Source organism: Leucoraja erinacea, chromosome 6, assembly GCF_028641065.1.
Source record: "Leucoraja erinacea ecotype New England chromosome 6, Leri_hhj_1, whole genome shotgun sequence".
In the NCBI taxonomy this organism is placed as follows: domain Eukaryota; kingdom Metazoa; phylum Chordata; class Chondrichthyes; order Rajiformes; family Rajidae; genus Leucoraja; species Leucoraja erinaceus.
This window is the reverse complement of record NC_073382.1, coordinates 42,897,992-42,912,586: the sequence shown is the minus strand read 5'-3', so window position 1 is coordinate 42,912,586 and position 14,595 is coordinate 42,897,992. Positions and strand designations below refer to the sequence as shown.

Sequence of the window (14,595 nt, the reverse complement as noted above, 5' to 3'; positions counted from 1 at the left end):
AAGCAATGTTTAGAGGCATATGGACCAAAGGCGGGCAGGTGGGACTGTTGTAGGTGGGGCATGTTGATCGGCATGGGCAAGTTGGGTCAAAGGGCCTGTTGCGGTGCTGTTTGACTCTATGACTCTTTGATTTGTGAGTTACTTTACTGCAGGTTTTATTCCATGAACAATGTTAAGAAGAGCTGAGGAGCTCTATTCTCTGGCTTAATAAAACAAACTATTAATAACAAAGAAGTCTGCATGCTAATCAAAATTGTTAGTAAAAAATTAGTCCGACTGGGGAACGGAAGCACCATTGCAGATTAAACCACACTCATTAGTTCTGTAATCATTTAACTTAATAGTTCCCTGGCATTGAAATAAGTAACAAACATTTGTTATTTTGACAACTAATTTGAGACTTAATTACCCCATCATTCATCAGTGTTCAAAACATATCCTTGGTTTGAAGATTAATCCTTTCCCAAAGCGTCGCCAATTTAAAGAAGGTTCCCGACCCAAAGTGCCGCCTATTCAGGTTCACCAGAGATGCTGCCTGACCCGCTGAGTGACTCCAGACTTTTTTTTGTAAACATGGCATCTGCAGTTCCATGTTTCTACATTGACTTGTTTTATTTTCCTACTGTGTCAAAAAACGAGTTCTAAAGTTTGCATATAACTGAGTACAATAACAGCAGCAATTTTGCAAAAACATGTAAAGATGAGCATCTAAACTAAGAATTATACTATTGGGTATAACAGATCATTGAGGAACTCAATGGGTCATAGTGATAGGAATAGAATTAGGCCATTCGGCTCATTCAATCATGGCTGATCTATCTCTCCTGCCTAACCGCATTCTCCTACCATCTCCCCATAATCTGACACCTGTACTAATCAAGAATCTATCTATCTCTGCCTTAAAATATCCAATGATATGGCCTCCACAGCCTTCTGTGGCAAAGAATTCCACAGATTCTCTACCCCCTGACTAAAGAAATTTCTCCTCATTTCTTTCCTAAAAGAACTTCCTTTAATTCTGAGGCTGACCTCCAGTCCTAGACTCTCCCACCAGTGGAAATATCCTCTCCACATCCACTCTATTCAAGCATTTCACCCAATAGTGTATTCAAATATACACTATTTAAACATAGTGTATGTTTAAATGAGGTCCCCCTTCATTCTTTTAAACTCCAGCGAGTACAGGCCCAGTGCCGACAAATGCTCATCAAAGGTTAACCTACTAATTCCTGGGATCATTCTTGTAAACCTCCATTGGACCTTCTCCAGAGCCAGCACATCCTTCCTCAAATATGCAGGGACGTGCGGTCAGGAGGGTCAGGGGATATCATGTATAAAGATATTTAGGCTCAGATATTCAGCCCATGTAATTGACGCTCGCTCTCCCTCCACGTTAGCTAGCTCTAGCAAAAAATTTCCAGCGGCTGCAATAATAGGCGAATGGAATAATCAGGCTGATGGAATAGAGGGTGTGAAAGCTGGAAAACAGAGGTGGGGGCAGTTCGAAGTTTGGCAAGTGATAGGTGGATACAGGTGAGGTGAGTGTGATTGGCAGATTAGTGGAGTAAGCGCAGAGACTAAAGAATAGGTTCCATTGATGATTACTTTGTATCAAGTGATAGGTGGATTACAGGTGAGGTGAGTGCCCCATGATTGGCAGATTAGTGGAGTAAGTGCAGAGACTAAAGAATAGGTTCCATTGATAATTACTTTGTATCATACAGTTGCATGTGATCCAACTTAAAATGCAAATAGGACAAGCTTAGATGGGTCAGCATGGACAAGTTGGGCCAAAGAGTCTGCTTTTCCACTGTATATGACTATCTAATATTCTTCAAATGTTAGTGTTTTAGAAAATTGTCGAGGTTCAACAAGTATAATTCGACAGAGATGGAATTGTAAATTCAACACGCTAAACGTAAAACTGCAGTCAACAGCACAGAAACAGGTCCTTCGACCCAATTAGCCCATGCCCATCAAGGTGCCCCATCTACCTGGGGGCCTAGTCTACCTGCCACTTTTGGGCCCATATCCCTCTAACAGAATCTCCTATCCAGAGACAGTGCAAAGCCCCCGCGCCGGTTGCAATGCGCGCGGGAGCTGGAGAGGGGAGGGAAGGGGTCACACACATGGACGGGAAGCAGAGGGGTGTAGGTGGGGTGAAACTGATAGTAGTACAGGGTACTATTATTTTCCCGCAAATGAAATCAGAAACTTGTCCCAGCTTAGCATTTTATCTTAAATTATTCATCTGTAAACATGGGAATTCTGTCACCTTTTTGACGTATCCCATAAATGCAGATTTATATTTGTAACTAACATATCATAAAATAACCTCTCTCCAACGCTTTGAGTTATTGTTTATCGTGTAATATTTTCTCTGTGTTATTCTATCTTGAGCTGATTAAACTGATGTATTAATATGTGCCAATATTTCCTGGATAGTAAAAGGGTGGGTGTATATTTAAGAAAATCTCAAGCAAATTCCTTTGAATTATGAGCATGGCAAGTATGTAGCTTATAACATGTGCTCATTTTGGAGAGAAATGTAGGCACAAGGAACTGCAGTTATTGGTTTACAATAAAAGACATACAGTGCTGGAGTAACTCAGCGGGTCAGGCAGCATCTCTGGAGAAAACGGATAGGTGACGTTTCAGGTCGGGACCATTCTCTGAAGAAGGTGTCATCTGGAATGTTAAACACTTCATAATTTCATAAGTTATAGGAGCAGAATTAAGCTAATTGGCCCATGGAGTCTACTCCGCCATTCAATCATGGCTGATCTATCTTACAATTCCAATTACAATACAATTACAATTACAATTATATTTCCCTCTCAACTCCATTCTCCTGCCTTCTCCCCATAATCCCTGATAACCTTACTAATCAAGAACCTGTCAATCTCTGCATTAGAAATATCCATTGACTTGGACTCCATAGCCACCTGTGGCAATGAATTCCACAGTCACCACCCCCTGACTAAAGAGGGGACTTGAGAGAAAATTTTATGTGATGAACAATAGCTCATATTTTCTGGCTGTTATCCATTATACAATAAAGTACTTTTCGAGGTCATGAATTCTCCAACTCACCAGTAGATTCTCAGGTTTGATATCCCTGTGCACGATGTTAAGGCTATGCAGGTATTTGATGGCACTGGCCAGATTGTAAAGCATTCCACTGGCATCTCGTTCTGTGTATTTGTTGGTAGATGCAATTGCATCAAAAAGATCTCCACCCTTTAGAAAAGAAACCTTTTGTGAAAATATATATTCCATCAAGTATTGGTTCAGTTTTATTATTGTCATGTATACTAAGACACAGTGAAAAGCTCTGTTTTGTGTGCTATCAAATCTGATCTGATAATACTATACTTAAATACAATCAGTGTAAAGTCAGGTACAATAGGTAGAGCAAAGGGGGGGATACAGAGTGTAGAATATAATTCTCAGCACTGTAGCGCATCAGTTCCATAGACAAAGTCCAATGTTGGCAATGGGGTAGAGGTGAATCGGACAGTACCCTAGTTTATGGAAGGACAACTCAGGAGCCTGCTAACAGAGGAGAAGAAGCTGTTCCTGAGTCAGTTTGTGCGCACTTTCGAGCTTCTGCACCTTCAGTCAGACGGGAGCAAGGAAGAGGTGGAGTAACCAGGGCGGTACAGTGGTGCAGCTGCCTCACATCGCCAGAGACCCTGGTTCGATCCTGACCTCAGTTTCTGTCTCTACGGAGTTTGCACATTCTCCCTGTGACCGCGTTGGCATCCTTTGGCTTCCTCACACATCCCCAAGACGTGTGGGTTTGTAGGTGAATTGGCATCTATAAATTATCCCTAGTGCGTAGGGAATGAGTGAGAAAGTAGGATAACATAGAACTGGTGCGAACGAGTGACTGATGGTCAGCATGGGTTGATGGGCCAAAGGCCCTGTATCCATGCTGTATCTCCAAACTAAACATTCCAATACTAAGCGATTTTCAAGACTTTGAAATTCAATGATATATTTATAAACACGTTAAATTATATTAATATAAACATTTATTAACGTTTCATTTTTTGCCATTTGTTTGTCAGCGAAATGGCCTTACCTTGACTAGTTCCATGACAAGATACAGTTCATTTGGCGTGTCCATTTCTTCAATTAAAAGAACAATGTTGGGATGTTTAACTCTTCTTAAGATGGAGACTTCATTTTGAATCATATGTTCCTGCCAGGGGAACAAGAAGCATTATTTTTGTAATCCAATGTTATCAAACTTTGTTTGCTAAATCCAAGACCGCAGACACACTTCTTTTTGTGGGAGAGTTCCTTAGCTGCTCTACCAATGTTGATGGGGCGTCTTGGTTGGCATGGGCAAGTTGGGCCAAAGGGCCTGTTTCCATGTTGTATGACTCTATTACATAAGGGCAACCATAATGGCGACCATGATGCCCCATCAACATGAGTCCCATCAGTCTGCGTTTGGCCATATCACTCTAAACCTTTCTTGTCCCCAATTGTAGTCCAAGGTCTGCAGTAAGGTAGTTTGGAAGATCGGGACTACACCCTAGCTTATGGGAGGACAGTTCAGTAGTCTGATAAATGTGGGGAGAAAACTGTTCCTGAAAAAGACACAAAGTGCTGGAGTCAATGGGTCAGGCAGCAACTGTGGAGAACATGGAGAGGTGACATTTCAATTTGGGTTCCTACATCAGAGTGATTGTAGTGGGGAGGATAAACCTGGAAAAGAGAGGTGGGGGGGACAAAGCCTGGCAAGTGATAGGCGGATACAGGTGAGGGGGGGGGTTTGATTGGCAGACAGGTGGACAAATGCCAGAGATGAAAAGACAAAAGGTGTGAGATAAGGAGAGAAGAGATGTGAATTGTGAAGCCAGAGGAAGGAATATTGGTGGAAGGAGACTGGGGGGGGGAGGAAGAATTGGGTACATAACTATGTGGGGCACATGAAGAGAGTGAGGGGAGGAGTGGAGTGGGAAAGGGAGGGTGTTTGTAGGTTAGTTACCTAACATTTCAGTATTGTTCCTGAGTCTGGTGGTATGTGCTTTCAAGCTTTTATATCTTCCGCTAGACAAGAATGGGGAGAAGATGGAATTACCTGGGTGAGGAGCTTTCTTATATGTTCAAGTTTCTGGGGACAGGTTTTATGGGGGAGGCTTGTCCTAACCTACCCTAACCAACCTACGTAGACTTTAGAGAAACAGCGCGGAAACAGGCCCTTTGGCCCACAGTCGTCGCCGGCCAGTGATCATCCTGTACACGAGCGCTATCCTACACACTAGGGACAATTTATAATTTTTACCGAAGCCAATTAACCTCCAAACGTGTACGTCTTTGGATTTCGGGGGGAAACCGAAGCACTTAGAAAAAACCCATGCCATCATAGAGAATGTACAAACTCCGTACAGACAGCACCCGCGGTCAGGATCAAACTCGGGTCTCTGGCGCAGTGGGGCAGCAGTTCTACCGTTACATTACTGGGCCTTGATTTAAGGTCCTGTGACCACTCCTGGCATCATCACTCATCTTTACGACTGCCTGGAGTAAAGCAAACTGACAAGAATGAACTACAATGGCCGACAAGTCCCAGCCCAGAAAACCCAGCCATTATTTCCAAACTGCAGCAGCTTAAGAGAAAAATAATTCTGTCAGTACTCACTTTTCCTCTACACTTGCTCTTATTAATAATTTTCAAAGCATATTCTCTGCTGGTTGATCTGGAGGAGAGAGCGAAAAAACCCATTAAAATCATTGCATGGAACAAGGTATTTATTGCGCCCGGTGTTCCCGATGTGGGCTCCTGTGCAACGGCGGAACCAAACATAGACTAGAAGCAACCTTTCCCAGCTTTTCCCATCCAAACCACCCCCTCCCCAGGTACTTTCCCCTGTAATCGCAGGAGATGTGGCACCTAGCCCTATATTTCTTCCTTCGCCTCCATCCAGGGACCCCAGCAGTCCTTCCAGGCAAGGCTGAGGCTCACGTGCAGCTCCTCTAACCTCATCTACTGCTTCCAGTGTTTCTGATACGCCCTCCAGTACATTGGCAAGACTAAGCATAGACTCGGCGACTGTTTCATCGAACACTTGCCTGCTGGTCTCCTGGTTGCAAACCATTTTAACTCCACTTCCCATTGCCACACTGAAATTTCAGTCCTGGGCCTCCTCCATTGCCCCGGTGAGGCCACATGCTAACCCGAGGAACAGCACCTCATATTCCGCTTGGGTACCTTACAACCCAACAGTATGAACATTGAATTCTCCAATTTCAGGCAACAACCTCCCCCCCCCCCCCCCCCCCCCAGTCTCCACTCCCCGTTTCCTACCCCATCTTCCCATATCCAATGAGCACCTATTTCTCCCACCATTCTGCGCCCCCTACCCACCCTGATCCCCTTCCCCTATATCCCTTTCTCTTTCTTTACATTTCTCTTCTCTTCTCTCCTCTCCGACCCTTTTGCCTCCTTTTCATCTCTAGCTTTTTCCCACCCATCTGCCAATCACCCCCCCCCCCCCTCCCCCCACCTGTATCCACCTATCATTTGCCAGGCTTTGTCCTGCCACACCTCTCTTTTCCAGCTCTCCCCTCCCCCCCCCCCCCCCCCATCCATCCTGACCTGAAATGTCATCTGTCCACTACCTCCACACATGCTGCCTGATGTGCTGAGTTCCTCCAGCACTTTGTGGTTTAGAGTCATACAGCATGGAAGCAGGGCATCAACCCAACTTGCCCATGCTGACTAAGATGCCCCAACTACACTAGTCCCACCAGCTCACATTTGGACCATCTATCTATACATAACTAAAACTGATCTTGCACTCTTCTGGTTTGCGTGGTTTGTCTATTTGTGCAAAAACGGTACACGATAACGCTATGATTTTTCACCACCTTACTCACCATTCTCCTGTGCTGCAAGTGCACCAAGTTTTGTTCTGATCAATAGTATATTTTAAAGGTTATTAAGGTTGAAAAAAATCAGAAAAACCGTGCATGCACAGATTGGTCTCTTCTTCTGTTTGTCAGCGTAACGCAGATTGGTCTTATCTCCTGTCAGTCAATGCCATGGTCAGGATGGTGACGCCTCATCCTGCACCGTGGCCTCTCCCGTCTCACTCACAAACACCTCTCCTCACAGTAACTTGTCTACCGTATCCCCCACCACCAGCGGCGGCCGTGGGGGGGGGGGGGGGGAGGTTATGTGGAGGCCCTGGTCCTGTCTTTCTCTACCTCAATCACCCCTCTCCTCCACCTGCCCGCTGCGGCAATGGCGGTCACGTCTACCTGTTCCCATTGGGTGAATGGCTGCGGCCAAATCTACCATTAGGTGAATGGCTGCGACCGTCTCGGCCTTCTCGGAGGAGATCTTCTCCATCAGCTCATCGAATCTCGTGGTGCCCACCGTGACAAACACTGACTCCATCCCCCCCCCCGTGACCCAGCAGCAGCAGCGGGCAGGTAGGCAGGGTGGGGATGGGCCGGAGGCTGCAGCGGGCGGGCCGGCAGGGCGGTGACGGGCTGAGCGGCGGCTGAGCCAGAGTGGGCAGAGGGAAGGAAGGAGAGTCGGGTTGCAGGGGGACGAGCAGTTTGCGCGGAGTTTGAGTAACTCACACACACGCACTCACACACACACGATGCAAACTGGTCCAATCGTCAAGTCAACGGGATATATACCACAGCTAACAATGAATGACCTGTGGAGATGGTGCTTTCTATGGAGGGAGGGAGGGAGGAAGGGAGGGAGGGAGGGAGGGAGGGAGGGAGGGAGGGAGGGAGGGAGGGAGGGAGGGAGGGAGGGAGGAGGAGGGAGGGAGGGAGGAACTGAGGGTAGGGGAAAGGAGAGGGAGGGAGAGGTGAGGGAGGGAGTTGAGAAGGAGGAGGAGAGGGGAGAGAAGAGGAAGGGTAAAGAGGCGAGGGGAAGGGAGTGCTGGAGGATGAGAGGAAATGAGCCGCACCTGCGCAGTTGAGGGCTATGTGTGAGTGGTGGAATATTGCGTTGGGGGAAAGGGTTGCGATGGGGGAACGGGTGACTGTGGAATATTGCATATGGGCCGCTCATGCAACATCAGGAAAATCCAACCCAATATAACCATATATAGAACATAGAACAGTACAGCACAGGAACACGCCCTTTAGACCACAATGTCTGTGTCAAACATGATGCCAAATTAACTAATCTTCTCTGACTGCACGTGATCCATATCCCTCCATTCCCTGCATATCCATGTTCTTATCTAAAAGCTTCTGGCAGCACGTTCCAGACACTCACCACTCTCTCACAGAGACAGTCATGTAGCAGGGAAACAGGCCCTTCGACACAACCGACCCATGCAGACCAACATGCCCTATCCAAGCTAGTCCCATTTGCCCGCATTTGACTCGTATCTCTCTAAACCTTTCTTATCCATGTACCTGTCCAAATTATTTTAAATGTTGTTATTGTACCCTGCTCAACTACCTCCTCTGGCAGCACATTCCATACGTCAACCATCATTTATATATAAAATCTTGCCCCACACAACTTTACCCTCTCATCTTAAAGCTACACCCTCTAGTCTTTGACATTTCCACCCTGGAGGAAAAAAGGTTCTGTTTGTCTACCCTCTCTATGCCTCTCATAATTTGATATACTTCCATTAGGTCTCCCTTCCACCCATGGCATTTCAGAGAAAACATATGATGCCTAGTTCAGCAGATGTTCCATACAAACCTTTCTATGCAGTCTTTAACGATTGCAAAATTTCCGTCCCCTATTGTTCTTCCAACCTTGTAACGTTCAGCTATAGATGTTGGCACTTGGAACACTTCCTCCACTCCCTCTGCAAGAAACGCATGCGTTAAACTCTTGGCAGCGTCATGAAAACTGGAGTTTCATGCATAAAGGTTTGAAATTACGGCCAGTCATAACCCTCACTGTCAGCGAAGAACGTTTAATATTCCATTTCATTGTGAGGGCTAACCACATGCTGGTTTATACCAAAGATAGACACAAAGTGCTGGAGTAACTCCACGGGTCAGGCAGCATCTCTGGAGAACATGGACAGGCAATGTTTTGGGGCGAGACAACAAGAATTATCCCAGGAATGAGTGGGTTAACGTATGAAGAGCGTTTGATGGCTCTGGGCCTGTACTTGCTGGAGTTTAGAAGGATGAGGGGGGAGTCTCAAAGAAACTTGCCATAAGGTGAAAGGCCTGGATAGAGTGGATGTGGAGAAGATGTTCCCACTAGTGGGAGAGTCTAGGACCAGAGGGAACAGCCTCAGAATGAAAGGATGTACCTGTAGAAGGGAGATGAGGAGGATTCATTTTAGCCAGTGGGTAGTGAATCTGTGGAATTCATTGACACAGGTGGCTGTGAAACCCAAGTCATCTAGTATTTTAATGCAGTGATTGACAAGTTATTGATTAGTAAGGGTGTCAGGCATTACGAGGAGATGGCAGGAGAATGGGGTTGAGAGGGAAAGATAGATCAGCCATGATGGAATGGTGGAGTAGACTCAATGGGCTGAATGGCCTAATTCTGCTCCAATGACTATGAACGTATAAACTGATGAGACCTTTCTTCAGACTGATTACAGGGCTGCAGGGAAAAAAAGCACGAAGACTCTTCGAGCTTTCTTTCCCCTCAACATTGCAATCAATCTGAAGGAGGGTTCCAACCCAAAACTTCGCCTGTCCATTCCCCCCAAAGATGCTGCCTAACCCACTGAGTTATTTTGTGTTTTACTCTAGGTTAGTTTCCCGTGTCTCCTTATGAACCAAACTCTGCACAGACACTCACAGACAACTACACAATATATTAAGGAAAACCGAGCTCAGTAGCAGATGAACGTTGCAATACTACGTGTTATAAGAATGTTGATCCACAGGGACCGAAGGTCTGTACCTTCACATCCCGCTCCATTGTTGCCGTCTATGGAACTACAGACTTTGGTCGATGCCAAGGATGTTGACGATCCAATGTGCTGAGAACTCTAGCAACAAAAAGAAATGTTATTGCAGTAAGTGAACATATATTGCAGTCGAATGCCATTATCTGCATTAACTGTCCAATCACTACACTATGTTTAGTTTATTGTCACCTGTACTGAAGTAAAGTGAAAAGCTTTTATTGCGTGCTAACCAGTCTGCTGAAAGACTGTACGTGATTACAATCGTGCCATCCACAGTGTACAGATACATGATAAGGGGAATAACATTTAGTTTAAAATAAAGACAATAAAGTCCGAGTAAAGATAGTCCGAGGGTCTCTAATGAGGTAGATAGTAGCTCAGGACTGCTCTCCAGTTGTTTGTTGGATGGTTTAGTTGCCTGATGACAGCTGGGAAGAAACAGTTCCTGATTTCTGGAGGTGTGCATTTTCATACTTCTGTACCTCTTGCCTGATGGGAGAGGAGAGAAGAGGGTGTCCGGGGTGAGACTCATCCTTGATTAAGTTGCCAGGGTTTGATTTCATTCTTAAAGTAAAGTAACATTAAGAGCATTGAATAATGCACATGTAACTTGTTGTAAGAAATTATTAGGTACGCAAAAGTGCTGGAGAAACTCAGTGGGTGCAGCAGCATCTAAGGAGCAAAGGAAATAGGCAATGTTTCAAGCCAAAACCCTTCTTCAGACTGGTGTAGGGGGGGGGGGGGGGGGGGGGGGGGGGGGGGGGGGGGGGGGGGGGGGGAAAGCAGGACAGAGAGGTCAGATTCGGAATTGGAGGGGTAGTTGAACTGCTGCTGAGCCACCGGGAGATCAGGTTGGTTATTGCGGACCGTGCGGAGGTGTTCGGCGAAGCGATCGCCAAGCCTACGCTTGGTCTCACCGATGTAGATCAGCTGACATCTAGAGCAGCAGATGCAATAGATGAGGTTGGAGGAGATGCAGGTAAACCTCTGTCGCACCTGGAACGACTGCTTGGGTCCTTGAAAGGAGTCGAGGGGGGAGGTAAAGCGACAAGTGTAGCGCCTCTTGCGGTTGCAAGGGAAAGTGCCCGGGGAGGAAAATGTGCGGGAGGGAAGGTAAGAATTGACCAGAGAGTTACGAAAGGAGCTCTTTATAAAAGGCGATTGGAACTCAAAACCAAATTTGACCTACCCACTACTCACTCAATTGAACACATACTTTAAAAAAATAAAGCCATATTTTATACATATGGAGATAAAACTGACAAATTACTTGCAAATCAACTTAAGGGTGCTAAAGCGAGACAGAATATTTCTAAGATATGCTTGCTTAATGGCCAGTTCACTTCGGATCACTTGCAGATTAATGACGCTTTCAGAGACTTTTATTCCCAGCTTTATACTTCAGAATCTCAACCAGATCACAAGGTAATACATGACTTTCTGAGCAGTCTAAATATTACGAAACTCTCATTAGATTTTAGGGAAAGATTGGATGAACCCATATCACAGGCAGAAATAGCTTCAGCCATTTCCTCAATGCAACAGGCAAATGTCCGGGCCCTGACGACTTCCCGGCAGAGTTTTTTAAAGGTTCTCTCTACTCCTCGCCCCACAGTTGTGTTCCATTCTATCTGGATCCTACAGACAAGGTTTCTCTTCCTCCATCCTTTGCCGAAGCCTGTATTACTATTATCGCCTAAAAAGGAAAAGATCCAACCGAATGCGCCTCCTACAGACCCGTCTCCCTTCTAAACACGGATGCTAACATATTAGCTAAGGGTCTAGCTCGTAGACTAGAGAATGTCCTCCCTACTGTTATATCTGAGGACCAAACCGGCTTTGTTAAGAGCAGACATTCCTTCTTTAACATACGTCGATTATTAGATATTGTCTACTCTGCTTCTGAGGATGTTCCTGAGTGTGTCATATCTATTGATGCAGAAAAAGCATTTGATCGCGTTGAGTGGGTCTATCTATGGGCTGTTCTGGACAAATTTGGTTTTGGAACAAACTTTATTTCATGGATCAGGTTACTATTCTCTCATCCCACAGCTTCAGTTCGGACTAATTCCTAGTTGTCCAAGTTGTTCGACGCATCGTGGAACCCGCCAGGGGTGTCCTCTGAGCCCCATGCTTTTTGACTTGGCCATCGAACCACTTGCCATGGCCTTTCGCAGCTGTGAGGACATAGCCCGTATTTGGAGGGGCAGTACACAGCATAAGGTCTCACTATATGCTGACGACCTTTTGCTTTTTGTCTCAAAAACTCAGGCACCAATCTCTGCATTCTGCTATGTAAATCTACTCAATAATGTTTGGTCAAACTTTCAGGTTATAAGATACAATCTTGGAAAAAGCGAACGCTAACTGTTGTCCCATTCAATCTGTGAAGTTAACCCAAACTGGATCCTTACCAAGTGACTTGCCATTCAAAATTGAAAAAAAATTGAAGCAATCTCAATTTGCAGTTACGAGGAAATACAAGTGATCTTTTTTGGCAAAGAGAGGTTATCCATTTTGGTGGCATCATTCTAAATGGTTTAGGAAAAGGGGAGATGCAAGACCAGGTATCAAAAGTAGGTATGCAGAGCAGGCAGTGAACGACAGCAAAAGGATTTGAGTATAGGAACCCCAGGGTCTTGTCCAACCTGTCGTACTTTTGTCGAGCCCATAGAGGGAGTAAGAAGGTTCATGTCAGGACTGTCAAAGAAAGACTGACCTCTCTATTTTTGACCATAGAAACTTATTCTATGTACAGGAAGATTGCTTTGTTGGGGAAGTCCAGGACAAGGGGTCTTAAGGATAAGGGGGAAATCCAAAACCGAGATAAGACTTTTTTCACACAGAGAGTGGTGAATCCCCTCTGCCACAGGGGTAGTCGAGGCCAGTTCTTTGACCATCTTGAGGGAGTTATTGTCCTCCTATGTGGCTATGGGGAGGTAAGCGGCAGGTACTCTGAGTCTGATAGAATAGGCTCGAGGGCCCACTCTTCTAAAAAACCATTCTAGAACATGTTAGTTTTTATCCCCAGGTCCTTCTTTGACCATCTTGACTCAGTTATTTCCTCCTATATATGGAGAGGTAGGCGGCCTCGTCTTAATGCCCACCTTCAAAAAACCAAGGCTGCTGGTGGCCTGGCTCCCCAAACTTCCGTTTTTATTACTGGGCTGCTAATCTGCGCTGCCTTGTATTTTTGTCTTTCTTTCACAGCCAGCCCGATTGCCCTGACTGGGTAGCCATGGAATTACACACAGATGATAATATGTCCATATCTGCACTACTTGGTTCCTCACTTCCACTCCCCTCAATTAAATCTGTAAAAAATCCAGTGGTCAAACACTCTTTGAGGATATGGGTTCAATTCAGGAAATGTTTTGGGTTGCATAACTTTTCTCTACTGAGCCCTATTGCATCAAACCACCTTTTTAAACCATCAACTCAGGACCCTGTCTTTAAAGAATGGCATAGGAAGTGTATTGTGCGCTTCAAGGACCTGTTTATGGGTAACACTGTAGCATCATTTGAACAATTAAGCAACAAATCTTCCAGTCAGATTTTTTCCGATAACTGCAAACAAGACATTATGTGTTCTATAAACTGCCCAGCTCTTCTATGCCAACAGACACAACCCTTGTTGATACAGTTCTTTCTTTAAACCCATCTCAGAATAGACTTGGCTCAGCTTTATATGGCAGGATGTTGGATCTAAGGCCAAGCTCAAGGCAGCATGGGAGGAAGACTTGGGCTTCTCTCTCTCGGAAGATACATGGAGTTCCATTCTTAAACTGGTTAATTCCACCTCTCTATGTGCTCGTCACTGCCTGATCCAATTCAAAGTGGTACGTAGGGCTCATATCTCAAAAGCCAAATGATCTACTATTTACCCTGAGGTTAGTCAACTCTGTGTTAAATGTTAAATGTAAAATTTCTGAAGCCTCTGTTATCCATATGTATTGGTCATGCCCCAGACTTAATAAGTTCTGGCAAGAGGTCTTTCATACATTATCCCAGGTGTTAAACATCAAATTGGAACCAAAGCCTCTAATCGCTCTTTTTGGGGTCACTGGTGAGGAGGTTAGATTAACTGCAGATAAACGCCGCACTATATCTTTTGCTTCTCTTCTGGCTCGGCGAACAATCCTGCTCAGGTGGACGGAACCTACCCCGCCCACTCATACACAATGTCTGACAGATATTATGTCCTGCTTAAAGATCAAGAAAATCAGGTACTCACTTCAACATTCAAATGGAAGGTTTCAGAAAGCGTGGGGACCTTTTTTAAATGCATCCCAGGCTTTGTAAATGCTTGATCATCAAGTACAGTTTAACAGCTTAACTGTCTACCCATTCACTTATCGTGGATTATTGTTGTGACAGGCTGATATTTGCATATGCTCACTGGCAGTGACTGGGGAGGGATTATTTTTGGTATCTCGTTTTTCTTTTGTTGTTGATGTCTTGGTATATGTTGGCATAAGTTGTTTTTTATTTATTCTTTTTGTACACTCTGTCTGTAACAAATGGACAACTTTGCACTTTGTTATGTCCTGAAAATATTAAAATATTTTGATTTTTTTTAAAGTGAGTTTTGTGATCAATTTTATTCAAAATCTCGGGAAATAATTGACCAAGGAGTGGATTTCTGAACTCGTAAGATAAATCCCTACCGAAACTGTAAAAATCTCAGCGTTTTTGCGACAGGTTTTCG

General features: G+C 45.0%; 1 protein-coding gene across 3 annotated transcripts in view; it reads right to left on the bottom strand.

Annotated features, from left to right (window-relative positions):
* dclk1a (doublecortin-like kinase 1a) overlaps positions 1 to 14,595 on the bottom strand; it is a 161,645-nt gene that overhangs the window by 42,794 nt on the left and 104,256 nt on the right. For all 3 annotated transcript variants that reach the window (XM_055636827.1, XM_055636826.1, XM_055636828.1), the window contains 5 exons: positions 9,881 to 9,968; positions 8,705 to 8,813; positions 5,657 to 5,714; positions 4,088 to 4,207; positions 3,094 to 3,240 (listed from right to left, as the gene is read on the bottom strand). In XM_055636827.1, the coding sequence (XP_055492802.1) occupies positions 3,094 to 3,240; positions 4,088 to 4,207; positions 5,657 to 5,714; positions 8,705 to 8,813; positions 9,881 to 9,968 (522 nt within the window). The remainder of the gene's footprint in view (positions 1 to 3,093; positions 3,241 to 4,087; positions 4,208 to 5,656; positions 5,715 to 8,704; positions 8,814 to 9,880; positions 9,969 to 14,595) is intronic.